At 37.6% G+C, this 20669-nt stretch overlaps 1 protein-coding gene across 1 annotated transcript in view; it reads right to left on the bottom strand.

Annotated features, from left to right (window-relative positions):
* The window catches only part of PPA2 (pyrophosphatase (inorganic) 2), a 100219-nt gene that overhangs the window by 64915 nt on the left and 14635 nt on the right, over nt 1–20669 (bottom strand). Inside the window, exons 2-5 of the mRNA XM_010848347.1 lie at nt 17375–17439; nt 13426–13470; nt 8106–8159; nt 6600–6719 (exon numbers count right to left, since the gene is read on the bottom strand). Coding sequence (XP_010846649.1) covers nt 6600–6719; nt 8106–8159; nt 13426–13470; nt 17375–17439 — 284 coding nt within the window. The remainder of the gene's footprint in view (nt 1–6599; nt 6720–8105; nt 8160–13425; nt 13471–17374; nt 17440–20669) is intronic.

Below are 20669 nucleotides of genomic sequence, written 5' to 3'. Positions count from 1 at the left end.
CCTTCATTCTTTCTGGAGTTATTTCTCCACTGATCTCCAGTAGCATATTGGGCACCTACTGACCTGGGGAGTTTCTCTTTCAGTATCCTATCATTTTGCCTTTTCATACTGTTCATGGGGTTCTCAAGGCAAGAATACTGAAGTGGTTTGCCATTCCCTTCTCCAGTGGACCACATTCTGTCAGATCTCTCCACCATGATCCACCCATCTTGGGTTGCCCCAGGGGCATGGCTTAGTTTCACTGAGTTAGACAAGGCTGTGGTCCTAGTGTGATTAGATTGACTAGTCTTCTGTGAGTATGGTTTCATTTGTGTTTGCCCTCTGATGCCCTCTTGCAACACCTACCGTCTTACTTAGGTTTCTCTTACCTTGGGCATGGGGTATCTCTTCAAGGCTGCTCCAGCAAAGCGCAGCCATTGCTCCTTACCTTGGATGAGGGGTATCTTCTCACCCCTCGTCCAAGGTAAGGAGCAATGGGTATCTTCTCATTCTCAGAAGGGAGCAAATGTGATAAGCTAGAAGTCACTCTAGCCTGAAGGACAATACCTAGATTCTAGTCCTATTTTAGCCACAAACTACCTAGGCCAAAACATTCCGACCTCAGTATCCTCACCTATAAAAAGAAGGTCTTCAATAAGACAGTTGCTAGATACATCCTATCTCTGAATTCTATGATTGTTAGTGGTCCTTCATAATCTGCATAAATACTACCAGTAACCAGGAAGCTCACAAATTAATGAAATAACTTAACCCACTGTGTTCAGAGTTAATTTTTCTACAAAAGTCCTTCTTCGTATTGACACAAAAACTGTCTTCATTCTCTTCAGAAACTCCAATTACATTTTTTACCTATCAATTTAGTTCTTTCTATTGAGGAAATAAATACATACAGGCAAAATTCTTAACCTATAACAACACTGTCAATTTTAGGGCCAGTTCTTCATGATCTCCCTCACCAGAAAAAATACCATATTGGTTCTTTCTATTTCTAGTTCCGCATTCAGTGCTCTGTATCTTCAGGGCTTGCTTTTTACTACAAAAAGAGAGTCATACTAAACGATTTCTAACTTAACTTGAAAATACAGTATAATTTCAAGCAATCACCAGAAGAAATCTTGACAAATTTAAAACTTTAATCACACTCTCTAGTGGAGTTTTAAGTGTCTAGGCTTAAAACTAGGCAGAGAAACAACTTGAAAAGCAGTCAAGCTAGCAAAGAAATATCCAGAAGATGAAATCCCTATTCTTAATATTTGTTTCACAAAACTGACAAGGGCGAGCATCCAGACTTTAGAAATAACTTCTACAACTAAGTATGAGAAAGCAAAACAATACAAAATGGGTCAAAGTCAGGAACAGGTAATTCTTAGAGGAAACATGAATGACTTATAAATATATGAAAAGATAACCAATCTGATCAGAGAAATACAAATTAAAACCAAAATGAGTCACTATTTCAAAAACTTAAAAAATCTGATAACATTAAATACTCATAATTATGTAAGAAGCCTGAAACGCTACTACTGGTAGGAGTGCATATTGTTACAACTTCTTTTGTAAACCATTTGGGAATATCTAGTAAAATAAATTCAGAACTTAGCAATCTGACTTATAGATATATACCCAGTAGTAGTATATATGTATACATATTATGTACACAGAAAAATTTTAGCACAGATTCATGAAAAGCTTTAAAGAAGTTTAAAAATCTCTCAGGAATACAAATAATGTTAAACTAATACAAAGCATAGCTATAAAGCTATGAAAAAAAACTCAATATACACAGATTACTGATCTAACCTAAAACAAATCTACTCATCCTCATGCAGGTACCTGAGATCATTACTTTATAATCTTATAAATATTAACCAATACATCAGTAATCACCATGCTCTGGTCCTTAAGTCTTGCCAAAATATCACTGAATGGTACAGAACTGAGTATACAGACTTCTTGAGTACTACTTCCTGATCAAGCAGAACTCCTATCTCCAAGTCAAGTAAGATCTGCTCAACTTCTACTGGTACTTCACCAGCTTCAATCTGGAGCAAAAGCTATTTCACTAGTAGCAGCTAATATCAGTGGCAACAGTGTCATCACTGAGATAATACCACCAAACACTCATTGAGGGCTTAACCTTGTTTTTGGTCATCTCATTCGAATTCCACAATAGCCTTGTGGGGTAGATGGCAGGGTGACACAGATGAACAAATAGGCCTGGTTACATTTAGTCACTGGTTCCAGGTTATAAAGCTAAGAAGTAGTACTAAATGCAACTTGGGGTCAAGGAACCAAATTATAATGAAGTTCAAATAATAACACAATGATATACCAGTAAGACTGAAGAAATTTTGAATTTAGTGATTCTAGTCCTTTGACATTATTTAGATGAGTCTTCTAAATATTTACACAGAAAGTTACAACACTTGAATAATATGTGGGAAATATGAACAATTAGGGGAAGACAAACAAAGATGATTTTGCCCAGTCCAAACTCAAACTTTGAGGAAGTCATCATCGCCAGTGCAGGAGAAGTTATCAGTAGGGTTACACAGTCTAGGCAGATGAAGGTTTGCAACAACAAGAGCGCACTGACGACTACATGGAGAGGCTTCTGCTTAAACAGTATTCTGCTGCTTCAGTGTTCTTCCAAGCATGGTTGGCTTGGTAACTGCTCTGAACAAATTCCCCACTGTTACAAGATGTATCACAAGAGAACAGCAAAACCCACACATGCCTACGAACCATATGCAATACACACCATGCATTCATGGATTCACTTATCCCCCAAATATTTACTGATCACCTAACTCGGTGCCAGACGCTAACCAGGGCAGTTGAAAGACAACAGCAAACAAAACAAACAGAATCCCTGCCCTCATGAGACTACATTCTAACTAGAACACATTTACAATAAACTTAAAAACTAAATTATATATTGGAGAAGGAAATGGCAACCCACTCCAGTATTCTTGCCTGGAGAATCCCATGGACAGAGGAGCCTGGCAGGTTACATACAGTCCGTGAGGTCTCAAGAGTCGGACATGACTTAGCGACTAAACCACCACAAATTATATAGCGTGTCAGAAGTTGACAGGTGTAATGGAAAAGGGGAAAAAAAAAAGTATGGAAGAACGATGGGAGTACACAGGGTTAAAACAGTAAAGGATGTTAGAGGCAGACATCATGAAGGAGGCAACTGATGAGCAAACACTGAAGGAAGGAGGGCGTTGTGTACATTGGGAAAATATATCCAGAGCCGGGGACACAGTGAGTGTGAAAGCTTGAGGCAGGAGTATGCCTAGAGCCTCAGAGGAATCATGAGGAGGTCAGTGTTGGGGTTAGGAGCAGGAGGAGGAGCAGAAGGAGAAGCTGGACATGAGATCAAAAACATAAATGCGCCAGGGGCTGGCTTTCAATTTAACAGGCTCACTCTGTCTTAATGTTGACAAGGATGCAAAAAAAATACTGGGTACATTTGTTGTTATTTAGTCACTAAGTTGTGTATGACTCTTTTGTGACAGCCTACCAGGCTCCTCTGTCCATGAAATTTCCATGAAATTTCAGAAAGAATACTACAGTGGGTTTCCATTTCCTTCTCCAGGGGCTCTTTGCCACCCAGGGATCAAACCCGCATCTCCTGCATTGGCAGGTGAGTTCTTCACTGCTCAGACAGTTGGGTACATTACCTTGTCCATAAACAACTGGCTTAATTTCAACTTCATATAAACATGAATCAATGTAGTTATTTTTGCTTGGTGTTAACTTCTGTGCAATCTATTTTTCTGCTGAGGACTCTCTCACACACACACACCACCACCACCACCACCATCAGTTTAGGTTTAAAAAGAGAGTAAAGATCTCTGGTTAAAAATGGCAGAGAGAATACAGGTCTATTTCCTCTTCCTCACTTCCATCCTATCCACAGTGGCCTCCTTTCTGAGACACACGAGCCCTCCTTCCACCTCTAGACTTTTATACCTCATGTTTCTTGATGAGTTCCTCTAAATGGCCTGGGATGGCACTCACTTTCTAAGATGCCACCATCTCACTTTCTCCTGGTCTCCTGTTAGAAAATAGCTCCACGCTGAGGTCTTCCTCCCAACTGCAACAATTCCCACACACCCTAGACCCACTTCCTATTTGATTATTCTCCAACACACTTACCACCATCTGACATACTATACGTTCTTACTTTTTTTTTTTGTCTGTCTCTTAGAATAAAAGTTCCATACGAATTTTTGTCACTGATATCGCTGCTCTACCTCCAGTACTTAGAACATTGTCTGGCAAACATCAGTTACTCAACAAATGGGTCCTGAAGAAATGAACAGCTCTGTGAAGGAAGAGCTGGTGTGAAAATGACAAGGGAAACTTGAGACACTGAAGATGCTGCTGTGGTGGGAGGGAAGTGAGGAGGAAACAGGCTGCAGAGTAAGGCTGGCTAAGTAGGGCCAGACCATGAAAGGGTTGAGCAGCTATGTTAGGAATGTTTCATTTTATCCTTTCAGCAATAGGAAGGCATTAAAAGGTTCTCATATGGACAAAAATGGTATTTTTGGATACTAGGTGGAGTATGAAATTTCAGTAGGCAGTGGTGAATGCAGGGGACATTAAGAACCAAGATTAAGAGTCTAATTTCTGCTCTAGCTGAAGAACTATTGCACCTCACAGACTAATATAATAGCATGGAAGAGCACCTTGAACATTCAAACACATCCAGAGGAATACAAAAATACGTCATAACTTTAAATAGATAAACTACAAAAGATGAGTTAATTAGAATCTATTATGCTCCACTGTAGCCACTAATTTAGTTGTTGATCATCCCACCTCCAGGAGACTATAAATGCTTTAAAAAAAAAAAAAACAACCAGATAATAGTAAAAGTACCAGTGGTAACAACAATGTGATCACTGTGCATTAGGCATTATTCTAACATGAACATACAATAACTCATTTAACCTCAACAGGACCACATGCAGTATCTTATCATCTCTCTGTTACAGATGAAGAAAATGAGGTCCAGAAAAACAAAAGAACTTGCCCAAGTCACATTACTAGTAGGTGGCAAGCTGGCTCTAAAATCAACATTCTTATCACTTATGCTGCACTAATCTTATATTTATATCTCATTTTTCTGTGTCTACCCAACACCTAAATACAGTCTAGCACATAAATCCTTAATAAATGTTTAATGAAATAAACAGATGAACTTTAGTTTATCCTCTGCTTACTCTACTTTTCCCCTGAAGAAGGAAATGGCAATCCACTCCAGTATTCTTTCCTGGGGAATCCCAAGGACAGAGGAGCCTGGAGGGCTACAGTCTGTGGGGTTGCAAAGAGTTGGACACGACTGATCAATTAAATAACAACTACTCTACTTTTCAAAGGTCTATTTTTGTCTTCCTTTAATTCAGTGGCTTGTTAGGCCCTCTCCTCATCTCTCCATCTTCTGCAGACAGTATCCCCTAAGCTTAACAAAAAGGTTCTCACCCTTTCACTGCCAGGTCAAACAGAATGTCTACTTAGGCACCTGGGAAGTCAGAAATCCTGTGGTCTTAGTTTCAACAAACATCCTCATTCTTAGCACACCATTTTAGAAGCGCCTGTTTTAACCAAGAATGTATCCATGTGGGTGGTCTAACTGCCATCAAAGGCAGTCTGACTCTTTAGAAAACAATTTTCTTTTTTTCTTTTCCTGCAACTGTTTATTCTACATGGGCAGCTGGTTTTTTTTTTTTTTTTTTTTTTGAGTTAGATAAAACAAGAACCCCTTTTCTCAGATATTTCCCAAATAGAATCTTGGAATTTCACACAAAATATTAAAATTAATAAACAAAATTAAAATATAAAAATATCCAGATAGACAGATGCTCTAAAGGTTTTTATAAACATAAAGGCAGATGCTTCTTTATGTCTCCAAACCTAGACTTCTGATTCTGCATATTCTGAGTGTTACTCACTAAATTATCTGGAAGGAGTTACCACTTCCTAGGAATGAGGAAACATAAGAAAAAAAACAAAAAAGGAGAAAAAAGGAAGAAAAGCAAATAGCAAGTGTTACTCTCTAATCGGAATGCTGCTTTACCATCACTTAGCCATTGTTTTCATTGCTTCCTACTGAAAAGTCATAAATTCTTAACAGTATATAATTAAGTTGCCTTATTCAATTCACAATGAGTTCTGAAAGAGGTAACAATTTAATAGGTTCATCTGTTAAAGTTTAAAAAATAAAATTCATGCTGTCATGTATGAATGTATATACAAGTATAACTTGTCATATCCAAAAAAATGACTGCAGATAAAGGAGATAAAATATTTTCCACTGACTCTTAATAGCCAAGCTCAGAAACAGAAATGTGTTCAAAATGCCAAATGTGAGTATTCTAAATACCTAACTCTGAGAATCTGAGTACAGACATATATACAGTTTGAAAAAAAATTTATTGATACAATAAAATTCCACATTAAAAAAATTTTAAATTTACAAATCTCTCACTGACATGTCCTCAATTTAAATTCAAGTAGTTCACAGGATTTACAAGGCAATTTTTTCAGAAGACAGAGAAGTTTTACCATTATAACAAAAATGTTACCTGAGGGAGGGCACCATAATTCCATATATAACCCTTGTGAGGAAAGATATTTGCCACATAGCGAAGCTTGCCATCCTTTACATCTTGTTTAATGGGATTCAGTGGTTCCTTCGTGGCAATCTAAGCAGGTTGTGGGAGAAAAGGGGTGTGGGACATAAAATGGTTAATCCTATATTCAAACAGGATTTTTAAATCTGCCATTATCAGACTAAATATTCGTATTCCAACTTATTGATCAAAGATAACTTTAAAAATAAGTTAAGCTGGTTGTTATTTCTAATTTACTGTTTTGTATTAAACTGGAAAGGAAACGTCAGATAATATATTTTGGCACTCTATTACTTATGAACTCATTATTTTTAACACAAATAATAAATATTATTGAAATGGCAAGAAGCTAAGGATTAATCAAGTTGCTTTTTGTTACTACTTGGGTTTTCTACCATCAATCTTATAATAAAGATTTTTCACTAAGTGATTTCATTTCAAAGTTACCTTTCAATCAAACATATTCAAATTGCCATGCCAAAAAAAAAAAAAAAAACTATCCTACAAAAGTAAACAAAAAATAACTGAAGCCATGTTTGAATGAATAAACACTGCTTAAATTAGGTAAGATCTCATAGGTTCTTGATCCTACACCCAAGTGAGGTAGAGAGTAGCCAAGAACAATAAAACATTATACCAAAAGCAAGATGAGCAAAAGAAGAATCTAATTACTTTTTCCTATTAAAATATTAACCAAAAAACCTACTATTTTATATTTAGAGAAATAATTCTCCAAATATAGAATCTGCAAAACATATACTGATAAAACTATCTTAACTTAAACATGTAAAATAATACCTACCTTCACATCCAAAGTTGCAGAAAACTTAGATAACGAAACAAAGTACCATAAATTAAATTTCACTCAGAAATAGGGACCTTACTTAACTGAAGATGAAACAATAAAATTCTGAAAAGCAAAAAGGAAGTTCTTGATAGGTTCACACCTATCAAGAAAAATCAAGAAAAAATGATTAATTGTAAAAACTAACCAGGGGAATACTAGATGCTCTTAGAAAGTACTCAGAAATCAAGAGTTGGCCAGAAAAACACTTTAACTCCTCGGAGAATTAAGTCCTTAGGAATCAAAATTGTCAGCCCCAAATATGCTGCAATTGTGTCTATGAACAAAATACATCTCAGAACCTATTTAAGAAAACCTTAAAAGTATTTGCTATTTTCAAAGACACAGGAGTCAAGGAAAATTAAATAAATATGTGTATAACAAAATAGAGAGGCAAAAAAGAATATATTCTCTTTAAAGTGTAAATTCAGCTTGGAATAATATTTTCTTTTTTGAAAATAGATTCAAAGTAAGTTTGCAAGAATATTTTCCATTGTCCATTATAAAGAAACTTGTCAACCATCCCAAATTCAAAATATTATGACAAACAACTTGAAACAAAATTTTATATCATTATTAATTATTCCATTTGATGCTAATAGGATATTTCATACCTCCATTTTAGCATTCGTCCACCGAGGTACTTCCACAACCATGTTAAACACATTCTGCAATATAAAAAACAACAAAGAAAACATTTTTTTAATGTTGTCATCTTTTATTTTTTCACTTATCTCCTGCATGAGAATGTTTTATTTTTTTCCTACAAAAAATGTAAAAAGTCTGCATCATATGTCTGCCTATGCCTTAAATTCCTACTAAAAAATTAGAGAAGTTGGTTAAAGTATAACAGAATTTAAGCCTGATTATGTTACTTGACCACTACTGCACGGTGTTAGAAGTTGCTACATTTCTGGAAATACCTTTGCAAGGTAGGGACAGAATCAGAATGGAGCCAAGAAACGTGTTTCAATTACTTTCCAACTAAAACAAAAGTGAGCACTGAGTGTCTCACTTTTCCAGTCTGCAAAGTAAGTGTGATAATCTCTGTCCTCATCCCACACAAAGTTGTGAAGACCAATTATGTGCTTTAAATGAAAATACACAGACAATTAAGAAGTAAAATATTTTGAAAATCATAAAAAAAAAATTTAAATCCAAGTTATTTCTATCATAATGTAAAATTGAGGCCATCAGTATAGGTAGTTATAAAGCTTACAAAGAGTTACAAAGCTTAGCTTACATTATCTAATGATCTCAGATTCCCTAAAGTTACAAAAGAACCACTGCTTCTTTTTACCATTTCTGAACTTGTAGCGTACTTAACAAAGGAAACTCTAGATCAGTGGTGACTAAAAATAATTTTCTACAGTAATGGCCTTACAAAGAAAAAGCCTTAGGGATTCCCTGGTGGTTCAGTGGTAAAGAATTTGCCTGCCAATGCAGGAGACATGGATTTGATCCCTAGGCTGGGAAGATCTCATATACCAAGGAGCAAATAAGCCCATGCCCCACAACTACTGAGCCCGTGTGCCACAACTACTGAGCCTGTGCTCTGGAGCCCAGGAACTGCAACTACTGAAGCCCATGCACCCTAAAGCCTGTGCTCCACAACAAAAGGAGCCACCACAATGAGAGGCCTGAGCACCTCAGCTAGAGAAGCCCCTGCTCGCTGCAGCTAGAGAGGGCCCAAGCAACAGAAGACATAGCGCAGCCAAAAATAAACAAAATTATTTTATAAAAAGAGAGAGAAAAGGTCTATGTTTAAAGTTGGCTTGCTTCCCATTCTGATATCAGTAACTAACAACTTATCAAAGCAACGGTTTAAAACAGTCTTCATCCAAGTGTGGTCATGGACCAGGGCTAAGCTGCAAGTTGACTGTTACCAACTTGTTACCGGCTCCTTTAGAAACATTTATAACAATTTGACCAAGTAATTTTTATGACTGTCAGACCTATTAATAAGTATTTGGAACTTGAATTAAGTTTTTCTAATAGTTCATTTTGATTGTAATTTTTTAAAGTATCAATATCAGTTCACAAAAGATTAGAAATAAACCAAAAAACTATCTTTTACCACAGATCATTTGAGAAGCAGTGATTAAATATAGTTATTCTCAACTATGCCACACAGTAAAATCACCTGGAGAGCTGGAATTGATTTTTTTTTTTTTAAGAGATTTCTAGAGCCCCCATCTCCTACATATTTGAATTCAGTGGTTCTGTGGTGAAGCCAGGGCATTGCTTATTTCTAAAAGCTCTCTAAACAATTTTAATATGCAGCCAGAGTTGAGAACCTCTGGTTTAAAGCACTGCTAAACAATATCTGGGGTTTTCTTAGTGAAACAGGAATGCTGTTAACTTAAAGAATGCCATTTACACAATTAAATATAAATCAAGCCAAAGAAATAATGATGGTTTTTAAGTTCTTCTAGATGAGACTGAAGTTTACCACGACAAAACTGCACACTCATAATGAGATAAAGAACAAAGTTGAGAATGCACTCTCAACAACTGCTCCTGAGAAATACGCCTCATATCTATCTTAGCAGCCTTATATACAGGCCTGCCGTTATGTTTCATTTTCTACGCTCTTTCATGAGGTACCCCAGCACCTGTTTAAATATGTCTGAAGTAGCTGTTAAAAAGAAAAACCTAAGTAAACGGCAGATGTTCACATAATTTATTCATCCCTGAAAGTCTGGCTATAAGAGAAGAAATGCATGCAGATGAATACTCAGAGGTGACAGAGAAGACAAAGCTGGTGCCAATCCTTTTACAGAATGACACCCACCAAAACCTCTCACAGAGACTTGAATTACGCCAGGAGAACAATGGATCAGGTTTGAATTTTAAGCCTGCAAACTACACTCTTCCTCATCATTTGCTCCTGATCTCTAGGAGTGTACTTCCAGTCTGCTTTTCTTCTCTCGGGCTAAAATGCACATGACCTGTAATTTTTTAAAGCCAAAGTCAGTCTGTTTATTCTAAGATTAATGTTAATTACAAACCAAAAGTAGCCTGCTGAAACTTATTAGAAAATCACAAAGACACAAGGGGACATGTTTCAAATTCGGAATGTTGGGTTAGGGACATTTACCTCTTCCTTCAGTTCTTTTTTCTATTTTTTTCCCTTCTATTTTTATTGCAGGGAAAAAAAAAAAAGGATGAAAAAGCAGTCAGTAGATTTTATATGTGTGTGTGCTCAGTGCTGTGTGACTCTCTGCAACACCATGGACTGCAGCCTGCCAGGCTCCTCTGTCCATGGGAATTCCCAGGCAAGAATACTGGAGTGGGTTGCCATTTCCTTCTCCAGGGGATCTTCTCGACCCCAGGAGTGGAACCCTTGTCGCTTGTGTCTCCTGCATTGGCAGGCAGATTCTCTAACACTGCATTATCTATATTCTTGGGGTATAAAAAGAAAGGAAATAACCCTTCTATCCTTGTTCTAACCCTTAAAATATCAAATAAACTTGGATTTGACATTAAAGCTAAGGCAACAAATGCAAAAATAAACAAGTGGGAACATACTCAAGTAAAAAGCTCTGCACAGCAAAGGTAACAACAAAATGAAAAGGCAACCTATGGAATGGAAGAAAACAGTTGCAAGTCATATATCTGTTAAAGGGTTAATAAGCAAAATATATAAAGAAATCATGTAATTTAATAGTGAAAAACCAATCCATCAAAAAAAAAAAAAAAGGGCACAGGTCTTAAATACTTTTCCAAAGAAGACAAACAGATGGCCAACATTACTAATCATCAAGAGAAAGAAAGCAAATCGAACTCACAATAAGATACCAGGTCATGCCCATTAGAATGATTATCATGAAAAAAGATAAGAAATAACAGTCCTGGCGAGGATGCAGAGAAAAGGAACCCTTGTGCGCTGTTGGTAGAAATGTAAACTGGCGCAGCCGCAATGGAACATAGTATGGAGGTTCCTCAAAAAACTGAACATAGAACTACCACATAACCCAGCAATCCCACTTTTGTATATATATCCAAAAAAAAGGAAAACAGGATACCGAGGAGATACTTATACTCCTAAGCCCGTTATAGCATTACTCACAATAGCCAAGACCCAGAAACAACCTCAGTGCCTGTCAACAAATGGACAAATACATTTTTTATATATACAAGAGAATAGTATCCAAGCATGAGAAAGGACAACATCTTGCCCTTGGTGACAGGATGGGTGAACCTGGAAGGTATTATGCTCAGTGAAAGAAGTCAGACAGAAAAAGACACATACTGCATGCACCACTTCCAGGTAGAATCTGAAAAGTTTTAAAAAGCCAAATTCATAGAAAGAGAGTAGGAAAGCAGTTGCCACGGCCTGAGGGGTGGGGGAAATAGAAAAGAATTAAAAAAAAAAAAATCTCAAATCAAAAATCAGGTAGTCACCAACACACAAACTATGTTCTAAAAATTAAAGTTTAAGTTGGTTTCCCTGGTGGCTCAGATGGTAAAGAATCTGCCTGCAATGCGGCACACCTGGGTCCGATCTGGGAAGATCCCTTGGAGGAGGGCATGGCAACCCACTCCAGTATTCTTGCCTGGAGAATCCCATGGACAGAGGAGCCTGGCGGGCTACAGTCCATGGGGTCATATAGATTCCGACACAACTGACTCACTAAGCACTACTACTATATATACGCAGTAAACATTTTTGCCACTGAAACAACTGTTTTCAGGTTAACACTCACAGTCTCTAGGAACCCATAAAGACTTGAGCCCCTGGATGTCTATTTATCCATTATGGAGAGCAATGACTCTCAAACTTCCGAGCGTACAGGATGTCCTGGGACACTTGTTTTGGGCACACTGGGAAAGAATCCACTAGCCAATGCAGGAGACACAAGAGACAAAGGTTCGATTTCTAAGTCTGAAAGAGTCCCTGGAGAAAGAAATGGCAACCCACTCCAGTATTTTTGCCTCAGAAATCCCATGGACAGAGGAGCCTAGAGGGCTATAGTCCAGGGGTCACAAAGAGTTGGACACAACTGAGTGACTGAGCACAGAACACTTAAATGTGAAGACTACCCAGTCCGCATGAATTTAGGAGATATGGAATGGACCAGGAATCTGAAATATTAACAAGTGCCCTAAGCAGTTCCAATGCAGATGGTTTAGAACCATCTGACAAACATCAGTTTAGTAAAATACAAGATGGGGGGCAGGAAAAGCTGATAGGAATTAAACAGCCCCACAGCTATGCTTGGAAGTAGATTCAAAGGCTGGGGTCAAAAGTTTCAGCCAGACGAGACTAGAGGGCAATAAGGTTAGGAAGGAAAAAGAAGGCTAAGAGGCAGGAAATGTTTCCTGGAATCAGCAAGATAAAAAGGAATCAAGAGAAAGAAATGGGAAGACAGATATCAGTTAAATGTTCTGGTCCTAAGTCAAAAACAATTAAAAGTTTGACAGTCATATATTTAAAGATGGATTTAGAATGTATTTATTTTAGCATATAGTTGGAATATAGCATATATTCCTGGATCCTAGAATAGTCAGATTTATAAACAGAAAGTAGCACAGTGGTTACCAGGGGCTGCGTGGACGTGGGGTGGAGAGCTATTGCTTAATGGGTCCAGAGTTTCAGTTTGAAAAAATGAAAAAGTTCTGGAGATGGATAGCGGTGATGATTGTATAACATGGTACAGAATTTAATGTTGCTGAACTGTACACTTAAAAAGTGTACAATAAATAATACGGTAAATGTCATGTTACATATATTTTACCATAAGGGAATACAGTAAAATGATAATATTGTCCCTAGCTGCCTTAAAGAGAGACTAGAATAAAAACATCAGGATGCATTCATAAGTTCTGCGACGGAAAATAATTCAGCATCACTTTACAAATGCAGACTACCATCAGGGTCTTTAAAAGACAATATAAGTGATACACACAAATAAAAACCTTTAGATATACCTCATATTCATCATTTCGTGCTCTTTTTGTAGGAATGCCATTTTCCTATAAAAGAAAAGATGGTTATTAGAGAAATGCAATTCAAAAATACAATGAGGTACCATCTCACACTGGTCAGAATGGCCATCATAACAAAGCCTACAAATAATAAATGCTGGAGAGGGTGTGGAGAAAAGGGATCCCTCTGACACTACTGGTGGGAATGGAAACTGGTGCAGCTATTTTGGTGAACAACACGGAGATTCCTTGAAAGAGCTACCAATGATCCAGCAATCCCATTCCTGGGCATATATTCTGGAAAGACAAAAACTCTAATTTGAAAAGATACTTGGACCCCAATGCTCATAGCAGCACTATTTATAATAGCCAAGACATGGAAGCAATCTATATTCACTGACGGATGAATGGATAAAGAAGATGTTTTATATATATATAATGGAATATTACTCAGTCATAAAAAAGAACGAAATAATGTCATTGGCAGCAACATGGATAGAAATAGAGATTAACATGCTAAGTGAAGTATGACAGACAAAGACAAATATCATAAACTATCATTTATATGTGAAATCTTAAAAAATGATACAGAAGAACTTATTTACAAAAACAGAAATATTAATAGACTCACATAGAAAACAAACATGATTAACAAAGGGGAAGGCAGGGAGGGATGAATTGGGAATTTGGGATTAACAGATACACACTACTGGATATAAAATAGATAAACAGCAAGGACCTACTTGCTGTATAGCACACGGAACTATATTCAATATCTTGTAATAGCCTATAATGGTAAAGAACCTGAAAAGAATATGTGTGTGTGTGTATATATATATATATATAATATAAAACTGAATCACTTTGCTATATACCTGAATCACTGTAAATGAACTACACTTCAATTTTTAAAAGATGCTATTTTTGACTCTAATATTTCATGAACAAATACAGCTGTATTGACCGTACAGCAATAAAAATATGCCTATCGTATAAACATTCCACCAGAGGTTTCCAGAAACCTGATTCAACAGAGAATCCACCAAATACCCAGTGCAGTTTTCTCTCAGCATTTACACCCCCAGTGCATGAGCATCAAAAACTCATGCAGTTTTCAGCGCTTCATAAAACAAATTATTAGAAAAGCTAAATCTCTTTCAAGTATATTTTCCTAGTTTTTACAAAATAAGCAAAGGCTCAGTTCAGTCTTTAAGGAAAGACTGGCAGTTTCCAGTAATCATGCTTAAAACAGTCATTTCATTGTTGAAATGAAACTCCAGGGAGTGTGACTAACAAGCCATGAAAGTACTCGGCTGCGCCGCCTGCCTGTGATTTCCACCAAGGTGTGATTACCAAGTCTCCATCAAGCACTTTTAAATTAAAAGAGCATTATTCGGCGGGTTGGGAAGAAAAATTACACCATTCACAAATGCTCACACATTATATGTAACTTTTACACACCGAAACAGCTAGTGAAGGAAACAAACAGAAAAACAATTATTCCAAGTCAGCCCTGAAACATCATTTCTTTTCCTAAAATACCACCACCCAAAGTATAAGGTGCAAGAGTTCTCTAATCATTATGTCTGGGAACAAGGGAAGCCTATTTACACAGCCACTGTATGTACCAATCTCCACAGGCCCAGAATTCATTCGCACAACCTGTTTCACTTTGTTCTGCCGTTACCAATTTTTCATAAGCCCAAATCTCATGTTCCCCCAAACCCATCCTCCTAAGGCAGAGTATTATTACTCAGCGGGATGTAGGAAGCCCATTCTTTGTTCCACTTACACCCCGACCTACTACACAATTCCTCCATATAATATTGTTATCACTGCTACTGCTATGAGGTATAGAGACTGTCACAGTGCACCACTCCCCGCTAAGCAGCACCAGCAGTCACTCTTCACCACTCTCCTCTAGTTTTCTAGCACCTTACAGTATTTGATTGTCTTGTTTATTTTCAGGTTGTTAGTCTCCTCTGGCTGAGAGGGAACTATATTCACCTATTTCACCACTGCAACTCTAGTGCTCGAAATACTGTCTGACTCATAGTAACCATGCAATAACTGTTTACTGAATGAATAAATTAATTAACAAATAAATAGATGAATGCACCCTCTTTAAGCCAAAATCAAAGAGAGTGGTTGGGAGATGTGAGATACCTAGGTCGGACAGCTCACTGGCCAAAACAAGACATGGACACACACACACACACACACACACACTCAGAGACACACACAGTACTGTAGAGTTCTCTATGCTCTCTCACCGGTTCCTTTCTCTCTCCAGATTACATGACTCCTTGTCCTATAGCTGAATACTACTCAGAAGTAGTGAGCTAGAAGGATTACACAACAGCAGCTAAGATACAGACTTTGTAGAGGATGCTGCTGAACGTCCTCTTCCTTGGCTGTCTCTGGGATAATTATTTATGGAAAATTTTATAGACGTTATAGGAAATAATTATAGTTTTAAATGTGTTTGTAAATAATAGTTTAGAATAAAATACCTTTCCTTTTGCTTACTGGATCAAGTCACCATTGCCTACTGTCTACTTGACTTCACACCTGCTATTATTTAAAATAAAACCCGAAGAAACGTTAAAAAAAAAAAAATGACAGTCTGTGGAGTTACAGTCCTACGTTCAAGTCTCATCTCCACAACAGACCATGTTTGTGACCATGGGCAAGGCACTTCACCTCATTAGCAAAATAAAAATGGTAACAGTAGCCCTGGACATACTGAAATAATGCAAGTCAAGCTCTGAGCACAGTGCCTGGCTAAGCACGAGGGGCACTCGGTAACTCTCGGCTCTCATTGCCCCCCGTTATCATTGTTATGGACAGTCCAACCCTGTGAAGCCCCGGGAGGCAGCATACATCCTATTCCCATGTTCCATAACCTGACTGTGACACCTGGCAGTCGGCCCCTGAGGTAACACTGGAAAGGTCAAACCAGACTTGCAGCTGCAGCAGCTTCCCACTTTTTCCCTGGCCTCTGCTCCACACTGATCCCACCACAGTTCTGGAAAACCCAACCCCACTAACCAGCCCCATGGAATCTCATCCTGGAATGTAGTTCTGGTCACTGAAAAACGTGGTAATGAAATAAGTCAGTTAACTTCTCGGATCTTACTGAAAGAACTGCCAAGATTGAGGTGACTACTAACATCCACCACCAACGATGCCATCTCGCCAACTAGTCAGGAGAGCCCCAGGAATGCACCAATATTCTGAGTCCCTCCTAGTTCCATCTTCAGCAGATTTCCCTCCAACCTGACTTACGTCCCTTCTACCCTCCCACCTCTCAAGTAATTTTAGGTTCTAAAAGAATAGCTATTCAAAGACTACCATTTTTCCAACTGTATCTTTCTAGCATCAATCTGGTAGAGTAGTTAAAGAGCATGAACTCTGTGGTCAGAAATGCTAAATCAAATCCTTGTTCTGCCACTCACCAGCTATGTGACCTTAGACAAAGTATCCAAGTCAAGGACGCTTCAGCTCCAGTGTCCTTGGAGATGATAATAGCAATTTATAAGGATTAAATAAAATGGCATATGTTGACATGGTGGCTAGCAAACAGCAGATGATCCACAAATGTTACTATCTTATTATTACTAATACCACTACTATTCTTATGAAAAAAAAAAAGCCTCTTGTTAACCTTCCAAATTCTTAACCTTAAATTTTTATTTGCTACCAAATTCTAAGCCTCATAGACTACTAACACTTCTTTCTTCCCAAGTCCTCCCGGAAGAAACCCATTCTTATCCAAATTCTAATTCATGAAGAAGGCTTATAATTCTGTTACAAAGATAACTGATGCTAATTCTCCTCTGCCCTTCTCTACCGCCAACCAAAACATTTCTTTTTGAAATGCTTCCAAAAAGCATCTTATGGTGATACTAGAAGTAGATATTTTCATGCCCCAAACAAGTTAAAACAATACCTCTTCAGAGTCCACCTTCAGAGGAATATCATGAAAGGGGGAAATGTAGTGACCAGCTACATTCTCTGCAAAGGAAAACAAACAAAAACACAGAATTAAAGCAGTGAACGAGCTTCTTCTTTAGAGCAACTGTACTCTTACCCACTTTTAAATTTTGAACAAGCTGATAATGTTTTTCCAAAATTAACTTTAACTCCCAATTTAAGGTTTAATTCAACTTTTAAAACTTGCTCCAGTCTGATGACCAAAGAGAAAAATGATAGCCCTCTCTTATCTTTGGGGGATGCCTTCCAAGACCCCAGTGGCTGCCTGAAAATGTTGACACTACCAAACCCCACATAGCTTTTGTTTTGTTTTGTTTTTCTGTACACACCTACATATGATAAAGTTTAATTTACAAGTTAGGCACAGTAAGAGAATATTCAAATTGCCAGCATCATTACGCTTTGGAGCCATTATTAAGTAAGGGTTACCTGAACACAAGGTCTGACAACCAAGACATCTACCTACTAAGGCTGGACAAAGGAATGGCTCAGGCCCAGGAGAGGGACAGAGCAGGACAGCACCAGACTTCACCATGCTACTCAGAACACAGTAGCACGTAATTTAACACTTAATCGTGAAAAGCAAAACCACAAATAAGGGGGACTGCTGTACACACCAAATCAACTATATCTGGGCTGCTGAAACCATTCACTTACCCCTGTGGCTTAAATATCCAAAGTAAAAAGTCTAAATTAGACTAAAACTCCAAATATGAAAAAAATCTGACTTTTGAAAAGAGGCTCATGAATAGGTGAACTGGGTTAAAACTGATGTCAATTTTCCCAAGAAAAACCTAACAACATAATTCCTCATTTCCACCTACAACCCACATGAAACAAAGGATTAAAAGTCCTACCAAAATAAAAGAAACAAGTCATTTGTTCCACTCAGTGATAAGGATGCTAATATTAAGGTAAGCTTAAAACAAAAACAAACTTCAATAACTGAAACTATTTTATCCTCATTGCATACTGAAATATATATGTAAAATAACTTTAAAAGTATATATTATTTAAATAAAATATGAATGCATACTTTTATTGGAATGTGTGTTTCCAAAAGCTGGGCTTAATATAGCCATAGAAAATCTTCACTTTGTAATTTCCAAAGTTAAGGTATGTACTACTTCTGGCCTGCTACTTCTTTGGTATAATTTTCAAATTTAGACTTTAAAAATATTTTAATAAATAAAGTGAGGACTGGCTAACACTCCAGTAGCAACAAGTATACAGAACACCCAAATCTTGGTTTCTAAGTACCATTCTCCAGTGAGAACAACTAGGATTTCTTGAAGAAGGGGCTTATTCTACGCCCAGGGCAATGAAAATACAAGATGAGCTTGGAATATCCTGGAGTACCAGAAAGTGACCAAGTGCTCAAAAAAACAAAAAGTTACGGGTATGTCAATGGAGAAGGAAATGGCAACCCGCTCCAGTATTCTTGTCTGGATAATTCCATGGACAAAAGAGCCTGGCAGGCTACAAAGAGTCAGACATGACTGAGCGACGATCACTCACTCACAAGCACGTCAAAGGGGAAAGGAGCCAACCTGAAAGAGCTCCCAAAGGCCAAAGCTAAAGCAAGTTGAGCAACAAAATAAATAACAGTTACGGGCAAACCTTGGAGACACTGCGGGCTTGGTTCCAGACCACTGTTAGTAAGGCGAATATCGCAATGAGGAAAGTCACGCAAATTTTTGGTTTCCTAATGTACATAGAAGTTACGTTTACACTACATTTAGTCTATTAAGTGTGCAATAGCATTATATCTAAAAAAGCAATTTATACATTTAAAAAATACTTTATTGCTAAAAAAAAAAAAAATAGCTAACCATCATCTGAGTCTTCAATGAATCGTACTGGTAACGCCAAAGATCATCAATCACATATCACCATAGCAAATATTATAATAATGAAAGTTTTAAATATTTCGAGAACTATCAAAACGTGACACAGAGACACCAAATAGTAAATGCTTCTGTGAAACTGACACTGACAGCCTTGCACGACACAGTGCTGCCACAAAACTATTTGTAAAACGTTCAGTATCTTCAAAGTACAACAAAGTGAGGTATGCCTGTAATGCATTATAATCCAAAGTATAAAATAAATATACATGATCCATAGTAATACAAATAAATGATTGTATAAATAAATAAAAATGACAGAAGAGACTAATTTTCCTTCAGAAAAAATCCTAAACAATATATATAGATGTTTCTCCTAACAAAAAAAATAAAGCTTACCCTATTCCCCAAGTGTGGACTAGACTTAGTGACTTGCTTCCAAAGAACAGAGTGTGGAAGGGGAAAAACATTTCCATGGAGAAACCTGACGATCAGTATCCTTAACCAAGTGATCAAGGTTAATATCACCAGTGGACAAGTCGTGTTCATAGCATGAATCCCCTGATACACCGGGATAAAGGTACTTCACATCTGCCATGTTCTTCCCCCAAACTCATAATTCCAGTCTCATTATCAACAAGATATTGGACACACCCAAACTGAGGGACATTCTCAAAATACCTAACCAATACTCTTCAGAAGTCTCAAGGTCATCAAGAAACAAACTTATGAAAGGAATGACTGAGAAGGTGTCAGCAACATCCGCTGGATCATGGAAAAAGCAAGAGAGTTCCAGAAAAACATCTATTTCTGCTTTATTGACTATGCCAAAGCCTTTGACTGTGTGGATCACAACAAACTGTGGAAAATTCTGAAAGAGATGGGAATATTAGACCACCTGACCTGCCTCTTGAGAAACCTGTATGCAGGTCAGGAAGCAACAGTTAGAACTGGACATGGAACAACAGACTGGTTCCAAATAGGACAAGGAGTACGGCAAGGCTGTATATTGTCACCCTGCTTATTTAACTTCTATGCAGAGTACATCATGAGAAACGCTGGGCTGGAAGAAACGCAAGCTGGAATCAAGATTGCCGGGAGAAATATCAGTAAGCTCAGATATGCAGATGACACCACCCTTATGGCAGAAAGTGAAGAGGAACTCAAAAGCCTCTTGATGAAAGTGAAAGTGGAGAGTGAAAAAGTTGGCTTAAAGCTCAACATTCAGAAAATGAAGATCATGGCATCCGGTCCCATCACTTCATGGGAAATAGATGGGGAAACAGTGGAAACAGTGTCAGACTTTATTTTTTTGGGCTCCAAAATCACTGCAGATGGTGACTGCAGCCATGAAATTAAAAGACGCTTACTCCTTGGAAGGAAAGTCATGACCAACCTAGATAG

Source organism: Bison bison, unplaced genomic scaffold (assembly GCF_000754665.1).
Source record: "Bison bison bison isolate TAMUID 2011002044 unplaced genomic scaffold, Bison_UMD1.0 scf7180017864263, whole genome shotgun sequence".
In the NCBI taxonomy this organism is placed as follows: Eukaryota; Metazoa; Chordata; class Mammalia; order Artiodactyla; family Bovidae; genus Bison; species Bison bison.
Note: the sequence above shows the minus strand (reverse complement) of the source record. Positions and strands in the feature narration are given on the sequence as shown.